The sequence below is a fragment of the Heterocephalus glaber genome, unplaced genomic scaffold (genome assembly GCF_053883595.1).
Source record: "Heterocephalus glaber isolate CG9 unplaced genomic scaffold, H.glaber_assembly_v1.0 deba00001004, whole genome shotgun sequence".
NCBI lineage: Eukaryota > Metazoa > Chordata > Mammalia > Rodentia > Bathyergidae > Heterocephalus > Heterocephalus glaber.
This window is the reverse complement of record NW_028258179.1, coordinates 5,267,409-5,295,155: the sequence shown is the minus strand read 5'-3', so window position 1 is coordinate 5,295,155 and position 27,747 is coordinate 5,267,409. Positions and strand designations below refer to the sequence as shown.

The 27,747-nt window shown below is 60.0% G+C and overlaps 4 protein-coding genes across 14 annotated transcripts in view; all 4 read right to left on the bottom strand.

Annotated features, from left to right (window-relative positions):
- Positions 1–2,507, bottom strand: part of Eif4e2 (eukaryotic translation initiation factor 4E family member 2) — a 29,114-nt gene extending 26,607 nt beyond the window's left edge. For 3 of the 7 annotated variants that reach the window (XM_004868070.4, XM_004868071.4, XM_087209409.1), the window contains exon 1: positions 2,253–2,452. In XM_004868070.4, coding sequence (XP_004868127.1) covers positions 2,253–2,272 — 20 coding nt within the window. In that variant the 5' untranslated portion in view covers positions 2,273–2,452. Of the gene's footprint in view, positions 1–1,851; positions 2,005–2,252 lie in introns of those variants that run through there. The other 4 variants (XM_004868068.4, XM_004868072.3, XM_004868073.4 and 1 more) reach the window with 4 other exon arrangements.
- A 1,400-nt stretch (positions 2,508–3,907) lies between these two features.
- Positions 3,908–8,629, bottom strand: Chrng (cholinergic receptor nicotinic gamma subunit). The gene is made up of 12 exons (XM_004868067.3): positions 8,509–8,629; positions 8,240–8,379; positions 8,026–8,070; positions 7,785–7,894; positions 7,257–7,412; positions 6,588–6,685; positions 6,123–6,311; positions 5,852–5,966; positions 5,640–5,754; positions 4,799–5,015; positions 4,499–4,632; positions 3,908–4,256 (listed from the first exon to the last, which is right to left on the bottom strand). The coding sequence occupies exons 1-12, from the start codon at positions 8,561–8,563 to the stop codon at positions 4,083–4,085; spliced, it is 1,548 nt and encodes a 515-aa protein (XP_004868124.1). The 5' UTR covers positions 8,564–8,629; the 3' UTR covers positions 3,908–4,082.
- A 3,478-nt stretch (positions 8,630–12,107) lies between these two features.
- On the bottom strand, positions 12,108–18,254 carry Chrnd (cholinergic receptor nicotinic delta subunit). 5 transcript variants are annotated; one of them, XM_004868065.3, is made up of 12 exons: positions 18,040–18,254; positions 17,733–17,878; positions 17,338–17,382; positions 16,771–16,880; positions 16,470–16,625; positions 16,206–16,315; positions 15,006–15,206; positions 14,194–14,305; positions 14,011–14,125; positions 13,169–13,373; positions 12,965–13,083; positions 12,108–12,706 (listed from the first exon to the last, which is right to left on the bottom strand). In XM_004868065.3, the coding sequence occupies exons 1-12, from the start codon at positions 18,089–18,091 to the stop codon at positions 12,524–12,526; spliced, it is 1,554 nt and encodes a 517-aa protein (XP_004868122.1). In that variant the 5' UTR covers positions 18,092–18,254; the 3' UTR covers positions 12,108–12,523. The 5 variants fall into 5 exon arrangements, with proteins under 5 accessions (XP_004868122.1, XP_021102743.1, XP_087065534.1 ...); XM_021247084.2 differs by having other exon boundaries at positions 16,470–16,606; positions 16,803–16,880; XM_087209408.1 differs by having other exon boundaries at positions 17,733–17,874; positions 18,040–18,186.
- Positions 18,255–18,562: 308 nt separating this feature from the next.
- Positions 18,563–24,218, bottom strand: Prss56 (serine protease 56). Its single transcript, XM_004868131.3, has 13 exons — positions 23,738–24,218; positions 22,780–22,887; positions 22,534–22,587; positions 22,254–22,443; positions 21,839–21,938; positions 21,599–21,758; positions 21,278–21,420; positions 20,847–21,009; positions 20,499–20,675; positions 20,258–20,422; positions 20,106–20,168; positions 19,644–19,750; positions 18,563–18,869 (listed from the first exon to the last, which is right to left on the bottom strand). The coding sequence occupies exons 1-13, from the start codon at positions 23,841–23,843 to the stop codon at positions 18,597–18,599; spliced, it is 1,809 nt and encodes a 602-aa protein (XP_004868188.1). The 5' UTR covers positions 23,844–24,218; the 3' UTR covers positions 18,563–18,596.
- Positions 24,219–27,747: the final 3,529 nt, after the last annotated feature.

Sequence of the window (27,747 nt, the reverse complement as noted above, 5' to 3'; positions counted from 1 at the left end):
ACCCTGCAAAATGTGTGTGTGAAGAAACCAAAACAGAAACAAGAGTAGGGGCAGAAGTGCTGTCTTCAGCAATTTCAACTGAAAGAAAAAATTTTTCTTCTGCCAAGCTAGAGAACAGATGTTAAAAGATCCTGGCTCGGTACAACAGTTAATAATTACAATTAATTAACATGACTGAGGTTAATATTTGTCAAGAAACACTTGAACCAAATCTGGGCTGGCCTTTCCTCTGTCTCGTGCAAGTTACTTAACTTCAGAGGGCCTCATCTCCTTCATTGTAAGAACAGGTACAAGACCCTATTCCCAGAGTTATTAGAAAGAACAGAAATACCAGGAAGACGGCTATTGCAAAACCTTTATTTCCATTCTTACTGCAGACCCCTGCACAATTTGGGTAGGATCTCATTTGTCCACATCAATGAAGAAAGGGGGGGGGGCGCGTAAAGCTCCATACAGGCAAGACTTGGATCCAGAGCTAAGTACTGCAGGGTTTCTGTGGGAGCGAGGCTGGGTAAGGGGTCTATTCAGGGCTGAAGTCAGCTAAGTGGGATAGAGAAGCCATTTGCTTTTTCAAGATGCAGAGGGCTGGGGATTTAGCTCAGTGGTTTCGCTGCCTGCTGTGCAAGCACAAGGACCCAAGTTCAATCCCCGGTACCATAAAAAAAAAAAAAAGAAAAGTGATTTCAAGATGCAGAGAGCTCTTAGTAACCAGGAAAGGTGTCTGAAGAGGAGCCTGGAGTGCTGGAAACTCAGTACCCCCTTAATTTGCATTACCAGCACTGTTTTAGAAAAACCCTAATTTCCTGTCAGCACCATCAGATTACAACCTATTAACAGTAATCCTACTTTGTATCTACATTTCATCACAGCAATTTACACAAACAACTCTAAACATAGGTGAGTGTGATTTGGCCCCTCTAGCAGGGTAGGGCAACTATCCTGGTAAAATGGGAAATTTTCTGCTGTCAAAACAACTGGTGGAACGGGTGTGGTGGTGCGCGCCCATAACCCCAGCACTCAGGAGGCTGAGGCAGGAGATCACTGTGAGTTCCAGGCCGGCCTGGGCTACATGGCAAGACCCTGTCTCAAAATAAAAAACAACAAAAAACTGGTGGGGGGTCGGGGATTTAGCTCAGTGGTTTCACGCCTGCTGTGCAAGTGCAAGGACTCGAGTTTGATCCTCGGTACAAAAAAAAAAAGATAACACCCTCAACTGTTGGGCCAAGGATTTAGCTCAGTGGTTCTGCTGCCTGCCTCAAAAGCGAAAGGTCCCGAGTTCGATCCCTGGTACCAAAAAAACCCCCCCAAAACTGGTGGGTGTGGGACTAGAAATCTAGGTCTTCAGATGAGGCAGATTAGACTAAAAAGGAGGTAAAAACATAATCTATCTCAAGACACAATTTTTGTGAAACACTAATATAGGTATGGTGATCCCACTACTCTCGAAGCCTAAGGCAGGAGTTTGAGCCCAGTCTGGGCAGTTTAGCGACTCAACGAGATCTAAAATCAAAACAAAAAATAAAAAAGGGCTGGGATGTAGGTCAGTGCGGAGGCCCTGAGTTTAATCCCTAACACCTCACACACACACACACACACACACACACACACACACACACATGCACACAAAATCAAAAATTTCACCAAGAATTAAAAATAAAATACAATCATTAGGGGTTAACACGCGAAAACACTCGGACATTTCCTCTCTCCACTTCCAAACAGTCCAATGCTGGAACTAGGGATCAGAGTGGTACTTAAGAGAGTGCGGGACTGGGCAACCGCGCGGTGTTGGAGAAAGGAAGCAGGAAGAGGACGAGAATTCCGTAACGAAGCAGCCACGGAGCCCATTACCTCATTGCTGCTGCACAACTCTACGACACAGGCCCTTACTGTCCCCACTGGGCAGAAGGGGAAGCCGAGGCCCCGAGGGGAGAGTGACTTTCCCAAGCCAGAGAGCGCGCGCGAGGGAGGCTGCGGAACCCCAAGCTGCGAGGTCCCTGCACCCTCCGGGGCGGAGCGTCCGAAATCTCCTTCCGGGCACAGCCACCCTCCTCGGGGCCCCGCTTCACCCTCCGGTCCTGTGGTCCCAGGACCCCGCGGCACGAGCTCCCCAGCCCCCTCCTTCCAGGTCCGGCCCCGCCGGCAGGAGAGGGAGGCCAGTGCCGCAGAGCTGCTCCGCCAAGCTCCCGCGGGGCCTGGCGCGGGGAAACGGTTAGGGAGGGGGCCCCAGAGGATGGTTAGATGCCACTCACGCGTCGAATTTGTTGTTCATCCTCTCGCCGCCACTGTCGCCACTGCCTCACAGAGTGACTTCCGCTCTACCCGGTCCGTCAGCCAAGGGCCCAGACACTTCCGGTTGCACGGGACGCAGCGGAACGTCGACGCTCAGGCTCTGTGCGGTGCGGGATGGTTTTCCAAGGACGACGGGCCACAGCGCCTGCGCAAAAAACGCGGGACCGGCGACTGCCCGTGCTTTGCCCTCCCTGTTGAGTTCAAAGCCGACTTCACGTCCAGTGCGCACGCGCGTGCGCGTCCCGCCTCTCTCCGAACCTGGGAGGCGGGGCCCGCGCTGGCGCTGCTTGCTAGCGTCCCCACCTCTTCAGGCTGGCGGCAGATCCTAGGGACCCTGTCAGGTCGGAGAAACAGTAACGCTCAACAAATGGTAGCTGGTGTTCATCTTCGAGTTCTTACTGTGTGCCAGGAGCTACAGCGCTAATCCTTTGCCCTCTGAGGCTTTCCAAGAGGTTGAGGAAGTAGCGCCAAGGTGACAAAACCAATGAGGGGCTCATCTAGTCACATTGGCGCCTGGATAAAAGCTCGCTACCCCCACCCTTTCCCGGGCCTTATGGCCTCGACTGAGCCAGACATACAAGCAGGAGAAAATGCAATGAATCTGCTGCAGGTTTAGCCCCAAAGCCGACAACCCTGTGCTAGGACACGTTTCTCCTCTTCCCAGGAGGTTCCGTTGTCAGCGCTTTATGGGTGCTTTTGGATCGCATTTACCCCCACATTTGGCCCAGCGGTGAGGATGGGTGGAAACGAATGTTGTGTCCATGAAACGGCCTCAAGGAACGTAAGAGATTGGCGCTCAGTTTGCGCCCTGGTTGCCAATAAACCTTGGGCCCCAGGTACTCAGAGGGCCTCGTTGCTCAGGAAGGGCTCAGCTGGTCATCGTATTTCCTGAATGGCCCCAAGCGAGGCCAATCAATGTCTCCTCAGGATGCAGAGCCCAGTGCCAGGCCTCGTTGCTTACCCTTCTTGGTTTTAGCCATCCTTTGGAACCAGTGCAGATATCCTGGCTTTCAAGAAGCCGGGAGGAAGGGCCCATTTTTCAGGCCATAGAATCGTTGTTAAGAGTGGCTGAGATTAGGTCAGAGTCAGGAATTCTGGACTCCAATTCTCCTGGAGCCACTAGTGCTCTGGGGAGTCCCTGTACTCCACGTCCTAATTTGCCCATATGAAACATGGAGTAGTAACCCCGGCCTGTCCCTGATGCTGTGAGGAACCTTAACAATGAAAACAGATAATAAAGCTCAAGAAATCTTTTGTGATCAATGGCAAGAAAAGCACACAAGTATAGAGTACATTCAACAGCCAGCAGGCAGGAGAAGGGCCTGCTAGCCAGCCTGGGCTGCTGCCCTATTAGCTCTCCACACTACACCTCTCTTCAGGGCCTCCTGCTGAGAGGACTCATAAAAGGGAAATTGGTCCCAGGCCTGGAGGGCTAGGACCTTGCCCAGCTGGGGGAATCATGCAAACAGAACCCTCAGGGCTGTAGAATGATGGGAGTCCAAAACGCTTCCCTGGAATGTTGGGAGTGCACTCAGTGGAGGAGGGGATGGTTCCAGGATGAGCTGGCCAATGCCACGTGGATGCCGGCCCCAGCAACGCACCCATGCCCAACTAATCCAGGATTCCAACTCTTTATTTCTCCAGCTTTTCTTGAGGCCCTTTGGCTTACATGGCCCCAGCAGGCACTTCCCAAAGAGCACACTTATGACCTCAGGGTCGGAAGAACACAATTGGCAAGACAGCATAACCTGAAAATGGGACTGCCCTGTGCCCAGCAGTGACAGTTTGGCTCAGTCTGGGGAGGGCAGGTAAGGACGGGGGTCTCCAGGGAATGGCAGAGTGGGCACCCGGTTGTAGTGGGCCATGAGGAAGATGCCAGCAGTGCCGCAGATGAAGAGCGAGAGCATGGCCAGGAAGCAGACGCGGTCCAGCACACGGCCCACCAGGAACCATTCCTTGTTTCCCTGGAGGTCGGGATGGGTGGGAGGAGGGATAAGCAGGGCACCGCCAGGCCCTGCCCTGCCTCCCTCTCCTGTCCTTGGGCCTCCACCCTCCATTACTTTGGACCCTTCTCACCTCCACCCGGATCCCTTCTCTCTGTTCCCAGCTCTGCCTTTTCCATCCAGTGCCCTGTCTTGGACGACACACTCATCCTGCCCCCATCTCACACCCCTGTTCTCACCCCACCCCACCGTGACCCGCTTACACTGCCAAAGTGACTCTGCTGGAGCCGGGCTCGGGAAATGAAGTTGCAGGCGTCTACACAGGCCTGGATGGCTGGGGCGGCCTGCTTCAGGCTGCAGCAGAACTCTTGGCTCTGCCCCAGCTCTGGGCCTTTCTCTGATGGGGACAGAGGGCGAGGTTTGGGAGTAAAATGTAGGAGAAACAGGCAGAGAAGGTGACCTCTGCTTAGATTCCCCCAGTCCCTTTCTCCCCAGCTTGGACCCTTGCTTGCCACTTGGGATCCCTGGGTAGGAGTGCCCCCAGTGGCACATCCAGGCCTTACCCAGCTTCTCCAGTGCCGCCCTCACCAGCCCGTTCTGCTGCCGCTGCCGGAAGAGAATCTCACTTCGGGGCAGGCACAGGGCCACCTCCTCCGCAGTTGGCCTGGCCCACCCTGAAGCAGAACCATTCTGGAGCCGGGGCCGGGTGTCCTGCATAGCCACTGGGGCCAGTGATCGAACATGCATCCGCAGCAGCTGGGGCAGGAACCGCAGGAACACCTGCTAGGGGAGTGAGCGTCCTGCTCTGGGGCCTCGGCTTGGCCAGCCCAGCTGAGCTCCAGAGTGGAAGGGCTCATGCTGCTGGGCCTGCAGCCAGCACGCGAGGGGTGATGACGTGGCCCTGTGCAGCTTGGCTGTTCTGTCCTCACACAGAGCCTGGGGCCTCACACTTTTGTGCACATCAGGATCACCAGGGCCTGTATGACAAATACAGCTTCCTGCCCTACACTTCCGGCTGTTCTGGCCTAGGATGCTGGGTGGACCTGGGAATCTGCATTCTTCACAAGGGCCCCACTGCCTGCTGCACGTGGGCTGCAGATCACAGGGGACTCAAGTGTGACTGCCAGGACAGAGTCCTGCCTCCCTCACTTTCTGGCTGCATGACCTTGGGCAAACTACTTAACTGCTCTGAGCCTGTTTCCTCATGTGTTAGATGGAGATGTTTCTAACACCCACTTCGTAGGGGTTTTAGGAAGATTAAGTAGGTTGATATACGCAGTATCCCCAGCACCTTTCGAGCTCGAAGGCTGGAGGGATAGGTTTGCTGCTGATTGGGCAGGGGAGCATACAGCTGGGGATAGGCACAGAGCGAGGCACACGGGAACAAGTGAGGAGGGGCCTTGCCTTGCGGACCCCTCGGGCCATGGAGTGCGTGTGTGGGGACCTCAAGGACACGTTGAGCACGACCACAGCATTCACGACAATGAGGATGGTCACCACCATGAGGAAGGTCAGGTACCTGTCGTGGGGGAGGGCAGGGGCTGAGTGGCCCCTGAGCACCCCATGCCCAGGTGCCACCCCCGTCCCTTGGTCTGCTGGTGGAGGCCCAGCCTTACTTGCTGATGAGTGGCACTGCCTGGGATGTCTCGGGCACCTTCTTGGCCACAAGGAAGAGGAAGACAGTCTGGGCCAGGAGCACATTAATAGCCACGGTGCACTTCTGGCCGCCCGCTGCTCGTGACAAGAGGCCCTCAGGGTGGGTCTCCTGCAGCCCGCCCTACTCTGCCCACAAGGAGCCGGGGTCTCGGTGCTACTTGTGCCCTGGGCGAGCCCTGCACTGACCCCCCAGCATCCCTATGGGGCTGCATGGGACACGGTTCCAGGTACCCTTGGCGGGGAGGAAGTAGATGAGGATGGCGACAGAGGAGATGAGCACGCAGGGGGCGATGATGTTGATGACATAGAAGAGCGGCTTTCGCTGGATGAGCAGGTAGAACACCACCTTCTGGTGGCCCGCCTCCTCCTCGTCCAGCAGCATCTTGGCCGGGCGGTGTCGGATGGCCCACTCCCCGTTCTCTGCCAGGGGCAGAGGGGTGTGGGCCAGGCAGACCCACAGCCCAGGGTCCCAGCCTTGGGGCAGTACGTGGCCCAGCACCATCCAGGGACACAGGTGGGGCGCAAGATTAGATAATGATCCCCTGATTTCCAGAGCTGGAGTCCTCAGAGAAAATTATCTTTACAGGAACATACTCTGGACTGCTGTCACCTTGGTTAGGCCTTGTCACTGTGGCCACATCTAGCAGGGACCCAGGGTGGGGGGCTTGGTGTCTGGGAGCCCCGGGCGCGGGTTACCCGTGAAGGCCTCGGGGTCGATGAAGATCCACTCGATGGTCTGACCGTCCTCCTGACTCAGCTGCAGGTTAATCTCACTGGTGCTGTAGGTCTGGGACCTGAGCCCACAGAGGAACGGGGTAAGCCAGGGCTGGGGAGATGCACCCATGGACTCACTGACTTGTCTGAGAGCAGTGTAGGCACCTGGCTTCAAAACTGCAGCCCCACAAGGCTGGGTTCTCCATAAGCCCTGGGGGCCAGGGGGTGTGGGCTCTTTGGGGACAGGATGTTAAGTGGAGGGGCCCGGAGGCACAGGGCCGTATTATCACTTGGCCAAAGAGCCCAGGGCCCAGTGTGTTTGTCCTTGTCACCACCACCACCAACTACAGTGTAGAAAGTACATGCCCGCCGTGAGAGGTTCTCCTAGGTCTGATTATCAAGGGAGCCTCCCTAAGGCTTCCTTGCAAGAAAACTCCTGCAGAATACGGCTGCACATGCCTGTGATCCCAGGACTGTGGAGGCGGAAGCAAGGGAATTGCAAGTTCAAGCCCAGCCTGGGCAACTTAGTGACTTAGTGGGAGATGGAGCCAGGCCCCTGGCCTCTAGGTGTCACCAGAACACCCTACCCCTGCCCAGGCTCCTCTTAAGCGGCTCCCTGACACAACCACCCCCCAACATAAACAGCCTCACTGGAAGACGAGGGAGCAGTTCTGCCAGTCGAAAGGGAAGTAGGTGACAGAGACAGCACAGGAAGAGCGGAAGATGGCAGGCGGCAGCCAGTAGATGCAGCCGTCGGGGGACACCAGCACATTGCAGTAGAGGGCCACCTCGAAGACACCGTCCACACTGCACAGAGGCGGGGCCACAGGACTGTGGGCTCAGACCCCACAGTGCCACCCGGCCCTGTGTCCTATGTGGATGGGACCAGGGACACTAACCCCCCAGCCTCTCACCTGACCAGTGCCTACCTGGAATCCCTGCTGCTCCCCGCAGGTTCCCTGCCATCCCACTCGGACACCTGACAGTGCTTCTAGAAACTGTTCTGGCCCCAGATCACGGGGGTGGGGTGGGGTGGGGGGGGTGGCGGATGGGGCCAGGTCTGCTGGCCCAGCTCCTGCCCTGCTCTGGGCCCTCCACCCTGTCCCTTCCCCAGCGCCTCCTCATCCCGCTGGGCCTGACCCTGTCATCCCCGGCCCCATCCCTCTGGTCCCTGCTCACTTGTTCTCCAGCACAATGTCTGGCCGCCACACCATGGTGGAGGGCACCCTCAGCACCCACAGGCCTCCGTAGTCCTGCGGGTCCCAGCGCAGGCGATAGTCACACCACTGCTATGAGAGGGGGCAGGGGCATTGCCAGGCCTCTGCTCTGAGCTATATAGGGCCCCAGAAGTGAGAGTCCAGCCCGAGGGGCACTCAGGGTAGGGACCCCTACACACAGAAGGGGCAGGGTGGCCTCTTACCATCTCTATCCAGACGTTGGTGGTGAGGGCCTCCTCTCGCTCGTTCTGGGGGTACAGAACAGAGGGCTAAGTTCCTGGGGACCTGGCGCCCATGCAACCACAGGGGTTCCTGACTCTTGGGCTCTCCTCCTTCCCGGGTGCTGGAGCTGGGTGCCCTGTCTCCCCAGAGGGTCCCAGTGCCCAGGCCGTGGCTCTCCCTGCTTCCCCAACTCACCAGAGAGATAAGGTTGGTCAGGGTGAGCTTCAGGCTGACGTTGACTATGTCCGTGTCCCGCTCTGCAGGCCGAAGGTGAGGGTCGTAGCTGTGCATCAGGTTGGCCAGCAGGTGCTCCTCCTGGTTGCGGCCCTGGGCCCCTGCAATGACAGCCGGAGCCTCAGCCTCACTGTGGGGCCTGGAGGCAGTGGGGAGTTAGAGACACACAGGGCTGAGGCAAGGCTCCCGGAGCCTCAGACCCCTTAGACCCCAGTTCCCCTGGGGCGCACCCAGGCAGGCAGCCAGCAGGGGCAGGAGGAGCAGAGACCCTTGGCCCTGATGCATGGTGCCTCCCCTCTCTCCCGTTCCCCAAGTCCAGGGCGGAGAGAGACGGGCTGGGTGTCCTGTGACAGGCTAAACTCCCGCCCCGCCAGCCTGGCCAGCCCAGCCCACCCGGCACCACCAGCTGTCTGACCACAGCATTGTCAGCTGCCTGGGGGCACAACAATGCGGGCTCGGATTACCTGGCCAGGGAGGGAGAGGGGCCCAGCAGACACAGCACCCCTCCCCACCCTCAAACCCAGCTGGTGTCCAGCGGGGACGCCTGGGACACAGCCAGGGCCGGACACTTCCTGGCAGTGAGTCAGGCTCTGGGAGGTACAGGGGTGTTGCACGGGCCTGGCTTGGGCATGAGTTTCTCCACGTCGCCTCTGCCACCAGCCTGCCATCTTCACAGGCCACTTGAAAGGTGCGTGTGGCCCTAAGACCTCAACACCACAGGGTTGGGGCCAGGTCAGGTCCTCCTGTGCCCTGAGACAGGACGCAGGCCTGCAGCTTTGCAACTAGAGGGCTGAGAAGGCTCTGGAACATGGGGCCGTCCAGGCCCTGATAGGGCTCCTCTGCGCCCCAGTGTGGACCACACCGCCCCGCAGACCCAGTGCAAGGCTGCAGAGACCCAGGGATGGCCCCACTCCCTGGGAGCTCATGGGAGCTTATGGTTCACGAGGACAGGCACACAGCGGGGACAAGGGTTGAGGTCGTGTTCCCCAGAGGAGATGAGAGGTCCAGAGGGCAAAGACGAGCTGGACTCAAACCCCATCTGCTCTGCTGTTTGTGCCCAGAAAGAGTGGGGCTGAGGCTGGTGCCCTGGGGCCTTGTGGCCGCCACCTGCCTTTGACATCTATTCCACTACTCGGGTTGGGATGTCCCAATACATGGGCAGGAAGGAACGGCCAAACTGCCCCAGTGTTCTGGGGGACAGGGCGACAGCAGCAAGGCACCCCCACACCCCGTCGTGTCCACATGCTTAGTGTGGGTAGCAAACAGGAAGTCAGGCCCCCTGGCGGTGACCTCCAGGACTCCACAGCTGGGGCGGGGGGGGGGAGAAAGATGGCACCTGTTGGCCCAGTCAGCTGTCAGCTGGGGTGGCTTGCCTGCCGTCCCTGTGGTCAGATCTGCTCCAAGACCCCTGCTCCCTGTGACAGCCCCACCCCTCCAGGGCCTCCCTCACCGAGCAGCCGTCTGGAAAACACTCACCTACGGTGACTGCCTTGTGCCCCCCAGGTCGGCTCCCTCGCCCTCGCCCTTCTCTACAGAGCAATTCTCTACCGCCTGCTCCTCCCCAGCCCACCTCTGCCACAACAGGGCTGGTGGTGTCACACCTCTGGCTGTCCTTCCTTCCCCACTGGGTCAGCGAGGGCAGAGTTCTAGGGTGGTGACCCCTTCCCCTCTGGTCAGGTCATGGCTCCTATCTATGAACAAGGGCTCCAGGCAGCCTGAGAAGCCCTGGTGTCCTCGCCAGGGTGGGGCTCCCGGGGATCTAGGCAGTGGGATAGGACCCAGGAAGGGGCACTCATGGGTGGACGTCACTCATTCTCTAACAGCTCCTTCTCCTTTGCCACCTGCTAGTACAGGCGATGAAAAAGCTAAGCAGAGCCAGCCCTTTTATCCATAGGGAATGGTGCCAGGGCCCCTCACATACCAGTGTCAGCCAGTGCTCAGGTCCCTTGTATAAAGTGATGTAGTGAGCTGCGCATGGTGGCACACGCCTGTGATCTCAGCCCTTGGGAGGCTTAGGCAGGAGAGTCGCCAGGAGTTTGATTCCAGCCTGAGTTACATGGTAAGTTTAAGGGCAGCCTGAACTACAAACCAATGTGATATAGTACTGTATTTGCACGTCTCCTGTGTAACCCTTCCCTAATCTTTTGGTTACTTATCATACCTAACTGCAAGTGCTATGCAAATATTTGTTACACTATAATGTTTAGGAGATGACGAGGAAAAGTGTGTACATGCACAGTATACATTCTTCCTCCCAATTATTTTCAATCTGTGGCTGGCTGAATCCGCAGAGGCCCAGGGGTTTGCAGGGCTGACAATTCTTATTTTCCAGGCTTCCCTGCACACAGAGGCAGCCCCGTGATGTTTTGACCAGTGACTTGCTTCAGATCTTCCTAGGAAAGCTTTGCTTCTGATAAGAGCAGTGAGAAATGCTTGGCCCCTTCTCTGCCCGAACATAAATGCAAAGGTTGGCTCCGTGGCAGTCAGTTTGCAACCCGAGTCAACAAGCAGGTGGAAGCAGGCCCATGTGCTTCGGAGGCAGCCAACAGCCTAGGTTCCTCGAGGCTTTGTTGTACAGCTGAGCCAGCACAGCCACCACTTTCTCTTTTTTTTGGGGGGGGGGGGTTTCCAGGGATTGAATTTGGGTCCTTGCGCTTGCGCAGCAGGCGGCGAAACCACTGAGCTAAATCCCTGGCCCACTTTCTCCTGAATCTGACAGTGTGAGGAGAAAGGAAACCTTAGTTTAAACTATGTCTATGGCTCAGTGAGGCTTTTGTTCCTTGCAACCCAGAGCATTCCTAACGCATTTGCTGCCCACTAAGGGACGGTGGTGGCCCTGCTGGCCTGGAGGGACTGTAGGAGCCCACTTTGGTCTTCTGCTGGGGAGGATTCCCCTGGGAGTGATTCCTGGGCAGGGAAAGGGAACTGGGTCCAAAGCGACCAGAGTGGACCAGCCGAGACCTGGTGCCATAGTGCCACCGTGTGGCAGAGGCAGCCATGTGCCTGGCGGTCCGGATTCAGGGCCCCTCCAGGGACCCCCCTGCTGTCTGACCCTGGCAGCCCCAGCCGGTTTTCCTATGCAGGGGGAGTTACAGGCTTTCACCTTCAATCTGTGGGCAGTTCACACTGGAAGGCAGAAATAACCACCGTCGGCTTGGCTTTAAATGGATTTTCTTTTCCCTCAGTTCCAGCTAAAGATGACAAACGTCCCCTGCTGCCCATCAGAACTAACGAGGCGGCCCCGTCCCTGAGGAAAATGGTTTGAGCAGTGGTGGCAGTGAGCCTGTGCATCCAGGAGGGGACTAATGGGCTCCTGCGCCCCATTCTTGTCCTCTTGGTCACCACACCGGCTTGGGGGCTGCAGGCCTGAGCGGGAAACCCAGGTGGGAGCCCCGAATCCCATCTTCAGGGACCTGGGGCCACATACAAGGAATGGGCTGAATAGCCACCCCTTGAATTTACAGGACAGGTTAAGTACCTTACTCTCACTAGCAAATTCAACTTTTTCTTTCTTTCTTTCTCCTCCTCCTCCTCCTTCTTTTCTTTTTTTGAGACAGGGTCTCTCTCACTCTGTAGTTCAGGCTGGCCTTGAACTCACTATGTAGCCCAAGCTGGCCTCAAACTCGAAGCGATCCTCCTGCCTCAGCCTCCAGAGTGCTGGGATTACAGGCGTGCGCCCCCACACCCGGCTTCAAATTCACTTTTCACAACACCTGTGAGCAGGACGCTCCCTACACACATCTCGAAGACCAGAAAACAGGAGAAGAGAGGGTGGCTTGTGGCTCCCCTGAGGCCCCACCGCTAGTGTAACAAATCAGCCCAGACTCTGTCACGAAAACAACATTTATTCTCTCACACAGTTTCTGAGGGTCTGGAATCCAGGAGCAGCCTCACTGGGTGGTTCTGGCTTAGGGACTCCATGTGGGGCCCTGCTGGGGAGGGAGTCACCTCCACATTCACACGTGTGGCTGCTGGTGGAAGGCTCGCCTCTCCCCATGCACCCCAGCTTCCCAAATCATCACATGCAATCGATGTGATCAAGAAGGAGTGAGACAGGAGCAGCAGGGACTTTCTGTTTGTTTGGAGGCAGGGTCTCTATGTAGTTCAGGCTGGCCTTGAACTCACAGAGACCCTCCTGCCTCAGCCTCCTGAGTGCTAGGACTACTGGCGAGCCCCATCCAGCTCAGAAACAGGTGCCAGCTGCTCTCCCAGGTGGTCGGTCTCCGAGCTATCCCCAGAGCCCCCCTAGATGAAGCGCCTGTCCTGCTTGTCATAGGAGAAGGGGTCCCCGGGGAAGGGCTGGGGCGGGGGCTGGTTGTAGGCGCCCTGAAGAAAGATCCAGGCTGTCCCCACCACCATGACGGGCGTCACCAAGAACAGGCACAGGCGGTCCACCGTTCGGGCCACCTGGTTCCAGCTGTCCTTCTCCTGGGAGGGACAGGGCCTTGGTGCGGGGTGGCTGAGGAGCAGGGGCCTGGCCTCCCTGCCCAGGGAGCCACCTCCCCTCTGTGTCACTGAGTGGGTGCCTGGCCCAGAGAGAACACATGCCTGGAAATCTGCCTGGCCATGAGTCCCCCATGTAAGTTGGCAGGTGTGTGTAAGTGGGACTGTGCCCCCTTAAGATGGGTTACACTTGATCAGTACACAGCTTGAACACCTGTACATGACAACCCCTTGGCCACTCACCTCGTTGTAATTGTTCTGGTCCCTCATGTGGTTGACGATGAAGTTGGCCCCATCCACAGCCAGCTTCAGCTCATTGAAGAGTTCCTGCTGGACCTGCTCAGAGCTTGCTGGGGGCTGGCCTGGGGATGGCCCAGAGTCGGGCATGAGGCTTGCCCCTGCCCACCTCCAACTGGGGGCCATGCCCCAAAGCCCCCAGGGACCCACATGCAGTGGTGAGGCGCCTGGCCAGCCCGTGCCTCTCTGACTGCTTCTCAAACATAAGGTCGCTGCGTGATTTGAGTGAGAAGTACTCCTCTGCCTTGGAGATGTAGCCCAGGGAGCTGGTTCTCCGGACCAAGGCCCCGGGGCCGGGCCCCTCTGCTGCCGGCTGGGACATGTGCAGGAGCTGGGGCAGGGTCTCCAGGAAGATCTTCGGCAGCCACGGGGACAGGAGAAAGGCGTTGTGCACGTGTGGAGCAGGCTGTACACACCCTAGTGTCCAGGACTCTGCTCCTGCTGAGCGCCGCCTCTCCACCTGACCCTGCGACCATTGCCCATCCCCGCCATGCACACTTAGGTTCCCAAAGCTTCCCACCCCTCACCACCAAGCAGGGCTCTGTCATTGAAGATAAAGACCGAAGACCAAAGCTCAGACCAAGCCCAAACTCCAAGCTCTCTCCTCTGGGTGCTTAAAGACAGGAGAGCTCCCAAACCACCCCTGTGGGCCCAGAACGGCCGCTGGGCCTGCGAGGGCCAAGAGGCCAGGGACACCCTGTCCCGAGCACCCCGCCCACCTTCTGGCCTCTTCTTTTTTTATTTTTATTTTTAGTGCTGTGGATGGAAGCCAAGGCCTCACTCATGCTAGGAAAGCGCTCCGCCCTGGCCAGCCCTTTCTTCCTTGTAACCGCAGTGTCACAAGCTCACAGCAGAATAAGCATCCTCAGAACCTTTTTATTTGGAGACAGGGTTTTGCTAAAGGGCTAAGGTGCCCAGACTGAGCTCCAACTTGTGATCCTCCTGCCTCGACCTCCCAGGGTGTGGACCACCACGCCTGGCTTAGTACTCACCTTCTTGACCCCCTCGGACAGCACGTGGGTGCTGGGAGTCCGGAAGTGGATGTTGAGCACGATGACACAGATCACCACGACCATGGTCACCAGCACCATGCCGAAGAGCAGGAACCTGCGGGCGACACTCAGGCTGGAGCCCAGCTGGGCGGGCGGGCGGGCGGGCGCACAGGCCGCACTCACTTGCCGATGAGCGGGATGGCGACGGAGGTGGCAGGCAGCCGCTTGGAGGTGAGCAGCAGGAAGACGGACTGTGCCAGCAGCACTGAGATCGCCATGGAAGTCTTCTCACCACCTGGGAAGCCAGGCTGAGCTGCGCCCTGGACCTCAGGCCCACAGGGTCCCCGCAGTGGAGCCGGCCACCACTGTACAGTGCCATGCTGTCCTGATGAGCATCCAGGCCACAGCCCCGGAGGGCCTGGGTTCAAATTCTGGCTCTGCCACTAACTAGCTGGGTGACTGGGGACGTGTGGCCTAACTTGGGACAAGTGTTCTCAGTAGACCAGCGTGGCACCCAACGTGCAGCCTCCCACCCACAGAACCTGGCACAGTGCTGCCCACACCCAGGCCAGAGCTGTCTGTCCCGCAGCGGCTCCTCCTCTCCCACTGCGGGGGCCAAGCCCCACCCCTCCAGAAGCCCCCCACAAGCCCTGCCCAGTTCTGTGGACTCCACCCTCTGTCCAGGGGCTGCTCCTGACATCGTGGGATCTGCCTCTGGAGCCTGGCCTGATTCATCCCCAGGCCCCATCCCCCCAGAGACCCCCCCCAGCCAGCCACCAAGCCAACAGCTGACAGCAGCCTGGCGCCAGGCCTGGCTGTGCCCTGGCAGCAGGATGGCGCAGCTGTTCTCCTGGGTCCGGGGAAGAAGCCCCTCGTGAGCACTCCAAGCACTTGGGGTGCTGCCACTGGCCACAGGCCTGATCCCCGGGGGGAAGCCTCACGCGGCCCCCAGGGGAAGTGGGGGGCTGCGGGACAGGGCAGGAGGGGGCACTCACTGTCGGCCGGCAGGTAGAAGACCAGGTTGACCATGAAGGAGATGAGCACGCAGGGCACCAGGATGTTGATGACATAGAAGAGCGGCTTGCGGCGGATGATGAGGTAGAAGGTGACATCCTGGTGGCTGGTGCTGTCCAGCGGGGCACTGGGGTCTGTGTTGACCCTGGCCGGCCGGTGAACGATTTCCCACTCCCCGTTCTCTGCAGATGGCACAAGGATGGCTCAGGGGCAGGGGGAGCAGGGTCCTCAGGGTGGGCAAGGAGAGGCTCAGGTTCTGCCTGGGGTCTCCGGGTTGGGCTGGGTTTCAGTCAGTGTCGGGGGAGGTTTTCCTCTGTGAAGGATTCTCTCTGCTTTTTTGTTGGTACCAGGGATCGAACTCAGGACCTTGTGCTTGCAAGGCAGGCGGCGGCACCACTGAGCTAAATCCCCAGCCCTCTTTTTGTTTTTTGAGACAAGGTCTCACTCTGTAGTTTCGGGCTGGCCTTGAACTCACTGCAATCCTCCTGTTTTAACCTCCCAAGTGCTGGGATTACACGTGTGCTCCACCACACCTGGCTTTTTTTTCCTTCCTCTTTGGAAAAAATAGAAGCTGAGGCCATACAGGGTCCAAATAAGGAGTTCGTTTTGGCTCAAAAAATGTCACAAGCCAAACATAGATTGGGTGCGGATTAAGGAGATAGAATAATAAGGTTCCCAGTTATTGAGCATGTCTGCCTAAGTTAAAAAAAGAAAGCTGAGCCGGGAATTTAGCTCAGTGGTTCTGCCACCTGCCTCACAAGTGCAAGGTCCTGAGTTGGATCCCAGGCACCAAAAAAAAAAAAAAAAAAAAAAAGATAGTTAAGCTGATTTTAATAGAGCTGTCCCTCCCGGGCCTCAGTGTTGGGATAATGGGACCCTGTCCACGAGATACCCCAGGCTAGACCAGCAGGATGCAGGTCTCTCTGATGGACAGGGCTGGGCAGTGGGCCTGGTCACAGCCAAGGTACAGGGGTGACACTCATCGGATGGCACCCATTCCTCAACCACCCTGTGTCCCCAAGGCCACCCTCAGTGGCTCCCACTGGTCTTTTGGCCTGGGCAGGGCGGGGTGCTGCTCCCACTCAGGGTGGCCTCATTCGCCTGTTGTGAGTGTATGCAAGGTGTCCCTGTGATGGGTGATGCATGTTTGTGTCCTGGGGCCTGGCCAGCCCCAGCAGCACCTGTGAAGCCCTCGGGGTCAATGATGATCCACTCCACCAGGTAGGGGCGGCCGTCTTCCTTCTCCTCCTTCAGCCTCAGTGAGATCTCCTTGGCTGTGTACTTCAGCGAACTGGGGATGGCAGTGGACAGGTGACCCTCGGCCACCAGCAGGGGATACGGAGGCCATGGTGGGGAGGGGAGCTCTAAGCAGGACAAGTCGGGGCCTCTGCCAGAAGCCGCTGTGGCGGGGTGCTTGGGGGAGGTGGCTGGAAAATGGGGTGCACCTGAATTTGAGGGAGCAGTTCTGCCAGTCGAAGGGGAAGTAGGTGACGGAGATGGGACAAGAGGAGCGGAAGATGGCAGGCGGCAGCCAGTATACTTCGCCCGAGCTGTAGACGAGCACATTGCAGGCAAAGGAAATCTGGAAGGAGCCGTCATTGCTGGGGGACAGGGACAAGGATTGCTGTGAGCCCAGGCCAGCCAGGGACTAGCAGGGATGGGGAGGAAGCAGAGAGGAGGCAGCCAGGGTTCAGGCTGCAGGGGAGCCTGAGATGCTTGGCGGGGGATAGGGCAGCTCTGCTCAACTTGTTCTCCAGCACAATCTCCGGGAGCCACACCATGTCAGAGGGCAGGCGCAGAACGCTGATGTTCCCGAATTCACTGGCATCCCACTGTAGCCGGCTGTCTGTCCAGCCCTGGAAGCCCAAAAACATGTCAGCAGTGGGCCCTGCCCCTGTCCAGCCTCTCCCATGGCCCCTGCTTCCCAGGGAAAGACTGAACAGGGTCTGAAAGCTGTGCTCTAAGAGCTCTGGCGAGACAGAGAAAGACAGGGGACTCTGATCTGTCATGGAGCATTATTTCCACGTGGACGGAAGATCTGTGTCTATATTAGGAACTTCTGACAGTTCTGACACTTAGTAGAAGAGTGTCTTCTGAAGAAGATCAGGATAAAGTGACAAATTTCCCATAGATCAACCCCAATCCTCTTAAAGGCATCTAGCAGAAGACTAGGTGGGAGAGAGGTGGCTGAGCCTGGGTCCTTTGGAGGGAGGAGCCACACCTCCTCGAGGGACTGGGGATCCCCAAGGGGACACGGGCACAGGGGAGCCTGGGCCTGCACCCACCCAGCCCCACCGTGGGGGTCCTCCTTACGTGCTCTATCCAGACACTGGTGGTGAGCGTCTCCTCAACTTCTTTCTGTAAGTGGACAGGAGGGCTGGCCAGAAGGCCTTGTCCTCCCCCATCCACTGGGGACCTCATCTGGCTGGCACCAGAGGGAGCCAGGGCAGCTGGGCAGCGACCAGCAGGGTGGGTGGGCAGACCAGGCAGGGGGGAGAGGGCAGATGGCGCTGGGGGTGGCATGGGGGTGGTGTGGGAGTGTGGGGGTGCCCTGGGGGAAGGGAAGAGCAGGCCCCCGGGGGCAGGAGGCCTGTGGGCAGCAGCGGGCTCAGAGAAGCCCGTGTACAGGAGGCTCACGGGCATCTGGGCCCCGGAGAAGCTGTCCCTGCTCCTGCCTGGCCCAGCCCAGCCCAGCAGGGGTGCCTCACCAGGGAGATGAGGTTGGACAGGGTGAGGGCCAGTGTGATGGCCACACTCTCCTCCTTTCGGGCCACAGGCCGCAGCTCCTTGTTGTAGCCTCTCTCCTGGAACAGGTGCTGGATCAGCCGCTCCTCTTCCTTCAGGGCCCAGCTGCCTGGGGAGAGGGATGAGTGGGACTGGGCAGGGGACCCAGCCCCGCTCCGGCAGAGATGCGGGAATAGGAGTGGGCAGTTGAGGATGAGCCCAGGGAGGAGGCCATGCAACAGGGGACCTGGGGTGCACTCCGGACCAAGCGGGGGCAATGTCCCCTCTTACCGCTCACAACCAGGGCAGCCAGCAGCCCCAGGGTCAGCACAGGCCCCTCCATCCGGCCCGAAGGACCAGATCCTTGTCTGCCCCTCCGGACTGCAGGCTGGGGACTGAGGGTGGGCAGAGGGGACAGCTGTGGGGCGGGGGTGGAGGGGCAAAGGGAAGAGGAGCCGGAAACGCCATCTGACACCTCAGGGCAGGTGACGAGGCAGGTGCCAGGGCTGAAGACAGATCCTGGGCGGGAGTCCTGCAGCTACCAGGGAGGGTGGGACGGTGACAGGCAGGCCAGCTGCTGTCACTTCTCCGGAGGCAGGGATGTGCTCGGGTGGGGGCTGCCCCCAGCCCTGAGACCTCGGGGACCTCTGCCAGCTGCTTCTGGAGACTGCCCCGCTCCGCCCTCACCCGACCCCGATCGGCGCCCAAAGAACTCCAGTGTCTCCGTGGCTTATAAATAACATTTATTACAGCAGCTGTGAGGCTCTGGTCACGCGTCTGGGAAGACACAGGACCCCAGGAGCCCACCCACCCCCACGTGCCAGTCCCCAGGGACAGTCCCAGCCCCCTCAGCCTCCGGGAGCGCTGCGCCCCCCTTGTGGCTGCTGGGCTGAGGCAGCCCCCGTCCTCCCCACCCCAGGCCCCGGGGGCTCTCCCTGGGCCAGGGCAGCTGAGCGGAAGGCTCGCAGGGCCTGCACCAGCAGCTGAGGGAGGCTTCGGGCCAGTGTGGCTGGCTCCAGGCCCACCAGGCCGCTGAAGACCACCCGGCGGCCCCCCAGGCCAGCCCGCACCCGAGCTCTGAAGAGCCCCGTCACTGTCTTGGAGCTCAAGTTGGCCAGTACCTGCGGAGAGTGGGGGTCGGGGGGCCAGAAACCCACCCCCAGTGGGAATCCTGGGGTCACCCCCTTCCTCCCAGGCCCCAGAAACTCCCCTAGCCCTGGCCCTCCCACCACAACCTTCCTAATTTGGATACCCCAGAACCCCTTCTTTTTTAAAATTTCAATTTTATTACTAGTCCAAGTTTGCAGTAGACATTGGTGGCATTCCTCGTGGGAGCTGGTCCATGTACATAACACATCTTCATTCTTTTTTTTTTTTCGGTACTGGGGATTGAACTCTGATATTTGCGCTTGTGAGGCAGGCGCAGGAACCACTGAGCTAAATCCCCGGCCCCAACACATCTTCATTCTTTTGAGTCCCCTTTCCCTCCTCTCCCTTCTCCCTCCATCTCTAGGTCCTCTTCCCATTTGCAAAAGCTCTAGCTCCCTGTTTCCTATTCTCTTTTATTTTGCTCTTTCTTTATATTTTGGGTCCCTTATATAAGAGAAACCATGCACATTTAAACTTGTGTGTCTGGTTTATTTCACTTAACACTGTGGTCTCAAGGTGCATCCATTTTCCTGCAAATGCATTGCGTTCTCTCTGCTTCCCTCCCCTTTACCCCTGCCTGGTGCCCGGCTCCCCCACAGAAGCCCCCTACTCTCTTTGCCCTGGACGTCTGCCCACCCCAGCCTGGGGGGTAGGTCCCAGCAGGGCCACACCCTCTGCCCCTCCTGTGCGGGTCCCCACCCGATCTCCCAGCCGCTGGAAGGAGTCTGAGTCGCCGGAGAACCCACCTCCTGGAAGTGCATGGCCAGCTGCTCGGAAGGGACCCACAGGATCCAGGCGTGGGAACCCTGAAGGGCAGCCAACTTCTGTCGCAGAGGCTCCAGTCCAGGGCAGCCTGTAGGAAGGCGAGAGGCCCCGGAATCACAGAGCACTGACTGCTGCGGAGAGCTAGGGTGGGGTCTCCCAACGGACCCCCGGGACAACCTCCTAGGGCAGACATCCTGTGGGTGCCACAGGCGGGGAAACCGAGGCTTGGGAGGCTGTGATCACACTAGGCAAAGTACTTGTGTTTGACACCGAGGGGTGCCCAAAAGCCCCCTCCCCCTCCCCCAAGGCTCACCACTGTGTCGGGAAGGAGGGGAGCAGGTCTGCGCTGCCCAGTGGGACAGCTGCTTCCTAGCATGGACCCCCGCCCCCGCCCCTCCGGCCTTGGCTGCTCCTCTCCTACGGCCGGCAGGGGGCGGCGTTACCGTTCGTGTCCCCGCGGGGCTCAGGCTTCCTCTTCTCGAACCGCACCCTCGCAGCCCGGGGTCCTGGGAAGACTCAGGGTTTGGGGAAGCCTGGGGCGGGGCGGGGCGGGGCGGGGTGGGGCGGGACGGGGCGGGGGGGGGGCGAGGGATACCTGAGTTCAGCCGCTGCTCGCGGGTCGCGGACCCCGGGGGCTCCCGCAGCGACGGGGCGGGGCGGGCCAGGGCGAAGGCCCCGCGCCGCAGCCCGGGGCGCGCACCGAGCAGCTCCTGCGCGCCCCGCAGCAGGTGGAGCAGCGTGTGCGCCAGCGAGCGAAGCTCTGAGGGCCGGAAGAAGGGCTGAGCGTGCGGGGGCGACCAGGGCCCCCGCCTCGCCCCCCGGTCGCCGAGACCCACCACACCGCTGCCGACGCTGCAGGCACTGCTGGCGGGCCAGGCGCGCGCAGGCTCCCTCGGGCCCCGGGCACCTGCGCGCGTAGAAGCCACAGAGCCCGGCGCCGTCGGCTGGCGCCTCCTTGGGCGGGTCCCGGGCCAGAAGCTCCCGGCAGCTGGGCTCGCGCGTGGAGGGGGCCGCTGCGGGCGGGCCGGGGGCCAGCTCACCCCCTGTTGGGGGCCCTGCCCCCCGAAGCCCTTCCCTGGGAGGAGAAGGCTTTCCCACGGTGGAAGGGAACTGGGGACCACGCGGGGTGTGGACACGGAACCTCGAGGACACTCGGGGGAGGGCGTGCGAAAGGGGTCACTCACCGTTCATCTGCTCCTGGAGCCAATCTTTGAACACAGCCACGCGGGTGTAGACCCCGGGCTTCCCAGGCTCCCCGCAGCCATCCCCCCAGGAGGTGACTCCAAAGAGGACCTCCCTGGGACGGGGGCCAGGCTCAGAGCAGGTTAGGGGCCCTCCAGAGTCACCCTGCGGGACAGGAACCGAGAGAGAGGAAAGAGCAGATGAGGAAACAGGCTCTGAGCCGGCGGGGACGCTCACGGTAATGACGCCCGCTGCCGGCCTTTGGAGGGGCGCAGCCAAGAGGCCCTGGAGGGGACTCTGGGGGACGGCTCTGAGCGCGTGTGTGGTCGCCACGTGACCTCCATCCTGGAGCACACAACAGCTCAGAGAAACCAAAGGACAGTCCGACTCAGGAGAACAGCCCGACAGCTCCCGCAGCTGTCTGCCCTCCTACCTGGCAAGAGTCTATGCCTCCCGCCAGGTAGCCCGCGCAGAGCATGGAGCTGGGGCGCAGCCTGGGCCCCAGCGCCCTTTGGCAGCTGTTGGGGCTGAGCAGCGGAACGCGGGCCTCTCTCACTGCCTCGGCCTCAGACCCGTCTGCAGGGGAGAGAAGGACGCGGGTTTGCGGGGGCGCCCCGATCGGGGTCCTCTTCCGCTGCCCTCTCCCTCTGTAAGATCCGGCCGCATCTTCCCCTGATCCTTACGCTCCAGCCTCCCCAAACTCCATCACCTCAGCCCCCCATTGCTCCCCTACTCACCCATGGCCCCCCAATACCTTCGAAGAGGGCCCCCCAGCCCGCGATGGCGCAGGGGGTGCCGGCGGGGGGATCCAGGGCCGCCTGGGGCAGGCACACCGGGCGCGCGGGCCCCGCCGGGCTCACGGGCGTCCATAGCTGCACGAGGGCCAGGTCCCCGTGGAAGGTCTGCGGGTCGAACTGGGGCGGGACAGCGCAAGGTCAGGGCTGCGTGCCGTTAGGGTGCTGTCCTAGCTCTGCTGGCCTGGGCCCGCCCTCACCTTGGGGTGGGGCAGGATTCGGTTCACCTGCACCTCCTCCGCCGGCTCCCCCTGGGGCCCCTCGGCCAGCAGCACTGTCCACAGGAGCTCATTCGAGGCGCTGCGGGGCGAGTGGCCCGTGATGGGCAGGAGGACAGGGGCGCAGTAACGCGCCTGGAGCCCCGGTCCCTGAGCAGCGCACTCGCAACCCATAGCGAACCCGTCTCCGCCGGGGAGCAGGGAGGGCGCACCAGAGCGGGGTCGTGAACGCGGGGTGCGGGCGCCCTGGCCCGGGGTCCGCATCGCAGCCTCGCCGCGCGCGAGCCTGGAGTCCGGCCCGGCTTCCGCCAGGGGGCAGCAGAGACCGGCTCTCCGGCGCATCGCCAGCCGGTGCGTTGGGGCCGCGGCCGGGCAGACGCCAGGGGACTGTACGTACCCCGAGAAGCAGTGCGCTGCCGTGAGCACCCAGGAGGCTGCCACCAGGACGCCGCCGCACAGAGGCAGCCCGCCGAGCTGCAGCCGCACCAGCCAGGGCCAAGCCCCGGGAGGAGCCGCACTGCCCCCCACGATGCAGCCGTGAGCCCTGGTCACATTGGCAACGCCTGGCCGCCTTTTGCCACAGGGCCCTGGAGTGGCGGAGGCGGCGTTGAGGAGCAAGTTCTAGCCACGTCCAGGCCCACCTGGCTTTTCCCTTTCCCCAGACCTTTTAGCCTCACCTGGTTCAGGTGGGTTCTGGAGGAGGGGCGCTTGAGGCCTGGGGTGTGCAGGGCCTGCTGAGAAACAGCGCTGACTGCCAGTGCCACCGTCTCAGCCGCCTCCCCTGCACCTCCCCACGCCTTCTCAGAGGCGGCCCAGCCCATCCGCGTCCTAGGGGTGTGGAGTGTGAAGGGCCAGGACTGGGTGGTCGGTGAAGGGTGCAGGTAGGAGAGAGAGCTGGCTGGGGTGGGGCGGGGCCTCCTGACCTTGGCACTCGAGCAGTCTGAGCTGGAGCTCCGTGGCCCCTTGCTTCACTGCCCACTGGGCGCTCCTCTGAGCAGCCTGCAAGGCCTGCGTGCCCTGGGCCGACAGGACTGCTGGGGCACAGGACACAAAGCGTGCAAGGTTGGCAAAAGCTTCAGTCCAACCTCCCGGTCCAGCCCAAGCCCTGCTTTGGGAGGCCGTGGGGGAAGCAGGTTGGGCCCCCAGAGCACCCCAGGCCCCCAGGCCCGGCCCTCAGAGCAGATGAGCCCAGATTCAGAATCTCTGCAAAGCGCCTTTCCTTACTAACCAGGAGAAAGCCAAGTGTGGGGGGTGTATATCTGTTATCCCAGCACTCTGGGAGGCTGAGGCAGGAGGATCTCAAGCTCCCTCCCAGCCTGGGCAGTTTAGTAATTTAGGGAAACCTTGTTTCAAAATAAAAAATACAAAGGAAGGGAGGATATGTGATGGCTCCCGACCTTATTTCACTACACACACACACACACACACACACACACACACACACACGCACGCACACGCACACAAATAAAATAAAATGCAAAATACAAAAAGTGCTGAAGATGTAGTTCAGTTCAAAGGCCCTGGACTGCAAACAAAACAAAACAAAACAAAAACAAACAACAACAAAAAACTGCAGAAGACAAACCGTAAAGGATCTGGACATCCCAGAGTTCGGGCCTGTTGATATAAAGTGACCAAGTGAGGGGCCCACCTTGGGCAGCCAGGCCATGCTGCTCCAGGCCTTTGCCTCCTTGCTGGAAGGGCTCTCTGGCAGGGCTGGGCAGCTCTGTTTCCTGTGCCAGCCAAGCTGCCCTTCCTCCCCTTCCTGTATCAAGTTTCTGGCCCTTCCCCTGACAGGTGGGCAGAAAAGGCCACGGGTCCACTCTCCCTTCCCTGAGCCCCATCTCCCAGGCCCCTCCCACCTCAGACAGCCCGGCTCACCTTGCAGGGTGCTGGGGGACAGGCGCATGTACAGTGGGTGCCCAGAGGCGGACCAGGGATCTGGGAGGGGCAGCAGCAGCAGCAGCAGCAGCGCAGCCAGCAGCATGGTGGCAGAGGGCTTCTTCTGTCCCTGGCCAGCTTACCCTCTCCTGCCTGCCTCCTGCCGCTTTTCTGCCGCTGGGCATGGAATTGTTGTTCCTCAAACTTTCCGACCCTGTTTTCCTACATCCAGACTCCTGGTTCTGGTCCCTGGGCTGCAGCTCACCTGGCCCTCACCCCCTAAGAGCCCTCAGGGAGTGAGGAGGCAGGGGCTCTATAGGGGACGAGGGGAGCGAGGGAGGAGGCCAGGGTTGGAGGAGGGAATGAGGTAGTGGGCTCGACCCTCACCTTTGAAGTCCCGCAGTCCCCTCATGTCAAAGGAGCCCTTGTTCCTGCGGCTCCATCAAAGGGGCTGAGACAGGGAGAGGAGCTGATGGTTGGGCTGGGGACCAGGCAGAGGGGCTTGGGGACAAATCCCCATCTGCCGGTGCCCTGAGGAGTCTGTGGCTATGCTGGGGGCAGACACTCTTCGGGGGAGTAGAGCAGGGGGCGTCTGGGGGTCCTCAGCAGCCCTCCTTCCTGAGGAAGGCACCAAGCTCTCTGCCTGCTGGCTCTAATTGCTTGGCAGTGTCCCTGCCCAATGTGGCCATTTCTAAAGATGATCAAAGCCTCTTAATTAATGGCATAATTGCTGCACTGGGGCTGGAGGGGCAGGAAGAGCAAAGGCAGGCACTGGAGTGGCCCGGAGAGGAAGGCGGGAGATGAAAGGGCTCACAGTGGCCCAGTTTGGGGAAAATGGGCCCCACAGACCCCTGTCCCTGCCACTCGGCCCACCCGCTGTTGTTCCCAGTGGCTGTGACCCTGATCTGGCAGGAAGGAGGCTTTCGGGAAGGGCCGAGTCGCCACCTGGGGCAGGGTGGTGTCCTTCTGCCCTGAAGAAAGCCCAGGGCGCCCCAGTCCTCAGCATGGGCCCAGCTCTCAGAGGAGTGTGGAAGCCCAGGAACCAGGGGCCTGTTGGTCACCGTGTCCCAGCTCAGGGTCTGACTCAGAGGTGCTGGGAAAATTCGGTCTGTGCATGGCTTGCTGTGAGGGTGGATTTGATGCTGCAGGGACTGACTCGGGTTCACAGAGTCCCTGTCTGTCTCTCAGGGCGGCTCCTCGCCTGCCCTCCGGAGAGGAGAGGGTGTGAGCTCCACCAGCCTTCGATGCCTCTGCGGCTCCTCAGTCCCTCAGCTGCTTGGATCCCCCCAAAGCCACAAGGGTTAGCACAGACCCCAGGCCCTGCTTCCCCTCTCCTCTGCCCCTCTGCTCCCCAGGCTGGGGGTGGGAAGAGCAGTTAGACCAGGACCTGCTGTCTCTATTTACTGTGCCTCTGTCCCAGCTCAGGGGGAGAACCCAGCCACTGCCAAAGAAAGATTAAGGCCCTTAGCACAAGAATTGTGCTTCCTCTTTTTTTTTCTTTTGAGACAGGATCTCAGTGGGTCATTCAGGCTGGCCTTGAACTCACTATGTAGTTCAGGCTGGCCTTGAACTCAGAGGGATCTTCCTGCCTCAGCCTCCCAAGTGCTGGGATGTGTGCCACCATGCCAGGCTTGAGTGGGGTTCTTGCCTCTTGTAAAGAACTCGGCCCCTCACCATCTGGCTCAGTGGGCACAGCAACCAACCTCAGATCTCTCCCCTGTGAGGGGCTCCGTGCACCTGTCAGAACCATGGAAGATGGCAGAGCAGATGACCCCAGTGTGCCCAGAGCCCTCAGAATTGGCCCCAGGTGTGGATGAAATCAGTGGCTTCAAGCTTTTGGGGGACCCCTGAAGTGTAGGAGATGCCATGCAGCGTGGTCTGATGCCACCAGCTGCACGTTGCTGCAACAGACTTGGCTTCGTGCAGGGCTGGCCATGTGCTTTGCCGGGGTCCTAGTGCAAAATAGAAGGCAGGGATTCTCACTGCTGCCTACCGGGAATTTCAAGGTAGTGACAGTCGAGCCCTAAAACCCTGCTCAGGGCCACACTGAGCACTTGTGCGCTGGAACCCTGAGCAGCTGTGGGCAGTGGCTGTGGCTCTGGGACACCCTGCCTGAGGCCCGTCAGGCCCAGTGTCCCTCCCTCTCCCTCCCCCAACCCCAGAGGAAGCAGAGTAAAGGGCTCCCACCCCACCCACCGCCACACTCCAGCTGCAGCTTCTGAAGCAAGGTCGGTCGAGCTAGTGGGGAGGAACAGAGAAATCTCTCTCTCTCTCTCCTCTCCCCCACTATGGATTGTTTGTACCGGACCTTTGCACTGAGCTATGTCCCCAGCCCTTTTCGTACTTTTTACTTTGACACAGTGTCTCTATAAGTTGCTAAATTGGGTAGGCTGGACTCAAACGTGTGATGCTCCCGCCTCAGCCTCCCAAAGCAGTGGGATGACAGGTGAGCGTCATCTTCCAGTAAGGACCAGCGTTTCTGAGGTGCTGTGGGTAGTGGCCGGGATGTGTCACGTGGTGACTCCAGACCCGTGGTTATTCCCGGAGAAGGAGCACAGTTCTGACAGCATAGTGTCCTGCCGGCCCTGTTCTTCCCTCCAGGCTGCTTCTTCTTCTGCTCGGTGGAGTGTCCAGGGTGCATGAGGACAGCAGAGGAGATCCGGGGTGCTGCTCGATGTCTTCACCCCCGATTCCTCTTCCCTCCCTCTCCTGGGAGCAGACCTGACCCTCTGCCCAGGCCAAGTCCTCGCGGTCACAGCTGCTCTGCTTGGTCCCTCCAGTGGCAGGCAGAGGCAGACTTGTCCCTGGGCCCCCATTCTAAGAAGAGGGTGTCTCAGGAAGGCCCCAGCGGTCTGTCACCCGTTTCCTGTGGCCCTGCCCCGTGGTCCTCCTGGATTCAGAGGGACTGGGTGCTGGGCTGTAGGCCCAGGGGCAGCATCCCCAGGCCTTGCTCTGGGGAAGTCCCCCTTTCTCCCCTCCTGGGGACCCTCTGTGTCTGGGAGGTGCTGTCCCTCCCCTCCCCACACCTTGGGGCCCCCAGCCTCTGCAGGGCAGTGTGCCACAGTGGAGTGGGAAGGAATTGGGCCAAGATCTGCCCACGCCATGCTGGGTGGCAGTGGTGGCCCTGCTCAGGGCCGTGGCACCTGGCGAGCCAGCTCCGCATTGACGTGAGAGGAAGCTGACATCAGCATCGTCTCAGGATGAGGAGCACAAGGCTGTGATTCACAGCCTGGCCTGGGGTTCTGATTGCTCCCCGTGTAAGCCTGGGTGAGTCACTTCCTGTCATGGCTGGATGATATCCCCAAAAGAGATGTGCTGAAGCTGTGAACCCCATGCCTCAGATGTGACCCTCTGTGGAAATCATGTTGCTGCAGGTGTAAGGAGTTCAAATGAGGTTTTACTGCAATGGGGGCCCTGGCCCCATATGATTACTGTCCCCCCAAGGGGAGACAGAGACACCCACTAGGGGGCAGAGACAGGGTCTCTATGCAGCTGCCAGCCGAGGAAGCCCAGGGACTGCCGGGAACCCAGGAGCCTGGCCTCCTTTCTGTCCCTCTGAGCCACGTTGTGTGCTAACTTGTGTCAGCAGCTCTGGGACACTCGTATTTCTCCTCCCTCAGCCTCATATTTTCCTCCAGGAAATGGGCGAACATCCACCTGCTGGGGAGACTCAAGGGGGGACACGACTTCTGCCTCCTGCAGAATGGCTGGCTCTGTTCTGGACCAGCAATTTGTAAATGTCCCGGAATCACCAGGATGCTGGGGCCCTGCAGGAATGTGGGGAGGGCAGCGGGAGAGATGTGGGGACCCAGGAAACAAGAGAGGAGGTGGGTGAGGTTGGGCAAGCAGGGCTCTCCTTGCCTGTGGGGTCTTCAGCTGCCACTCTGCTTCCTCCCTGACCCCCCTCCTCACCGTGGGCCTGCAGACAGGGGTGCTGCCTAGGGGTGGAGGGTGCTGATGCTGGGGTTCCCCTGCAGGCTCTGTGGGCCTCTGAGAATGGAGGGGTTTGT

Bases quoted from the DNA above. Each gene is read 5' to 3' on its own strand.
- Chrnd (XM_004868065.3), bottom strand. From the start codon at position 18,091: ATGGAGGGGCCTGTGCTGACCCTGGGGCTGCTGGCTGCCCTGGTTGTG. The intron at 17,879-18,039 runs GTAAGAGGGGAC...CCCTCTCCCCAG, and splicing joins GGCTGCCCTGGTTGTGAGCG to GCAGCTGGGCCCTGAAGGAA. The intron at 13,374-14,010 runs GTGAGTACTAAG...TGGCTGCCGAAG, and splicing joins TGTCCGAGGGGGTCAAGAAG to ATCTTCCTGGAGACCCTGCC.
- Chrng (XM_004868067.3), bottom strand. From the start codon at position 8,563: ATGCATCAGGGCCAAGGGTCTCTGCTCCTCCTGCCCCTGCTGGCTGCC. The intron at 8,380-8,508 runs GTGCGCCCCAGG...CTGTCATTGCAG, and splicing joins CCTGCTGGCTGCCTGCCTGG to GGGCCCAGGGCCGCAACCAG. The intron at 5,755-5,851 runs GTAAGGCTGGGC...CCCCCACGACAG, and splicing joins GCAGTGCCACTCATCAGCAA to GTACCTGACCTTCCTCATGG.
- Prss56 (XM_004868131.3), bottom strand. From the start codon at position 23,843: ATGCTGCTGGCTGCGCTGCTGCTGCTGCTGCTGCTGCCCCTCCCAGAT. The intron at 21,010-21,277 runs GTAGGAGGGCAG...CCTGTCCCGCAG, and splicing joins GAGGCATAGACTCTTGCCAG to GGTGACTCTGGAGGGCCCCT. The intron at 20,423-20,498 runs GTGGGTCTCGGC...TCCGGCCCTCAG, and splicing joins GCAGCGTCGGCAGCGGTGTG to AGCTTCGCTCGCTGGCGCAC.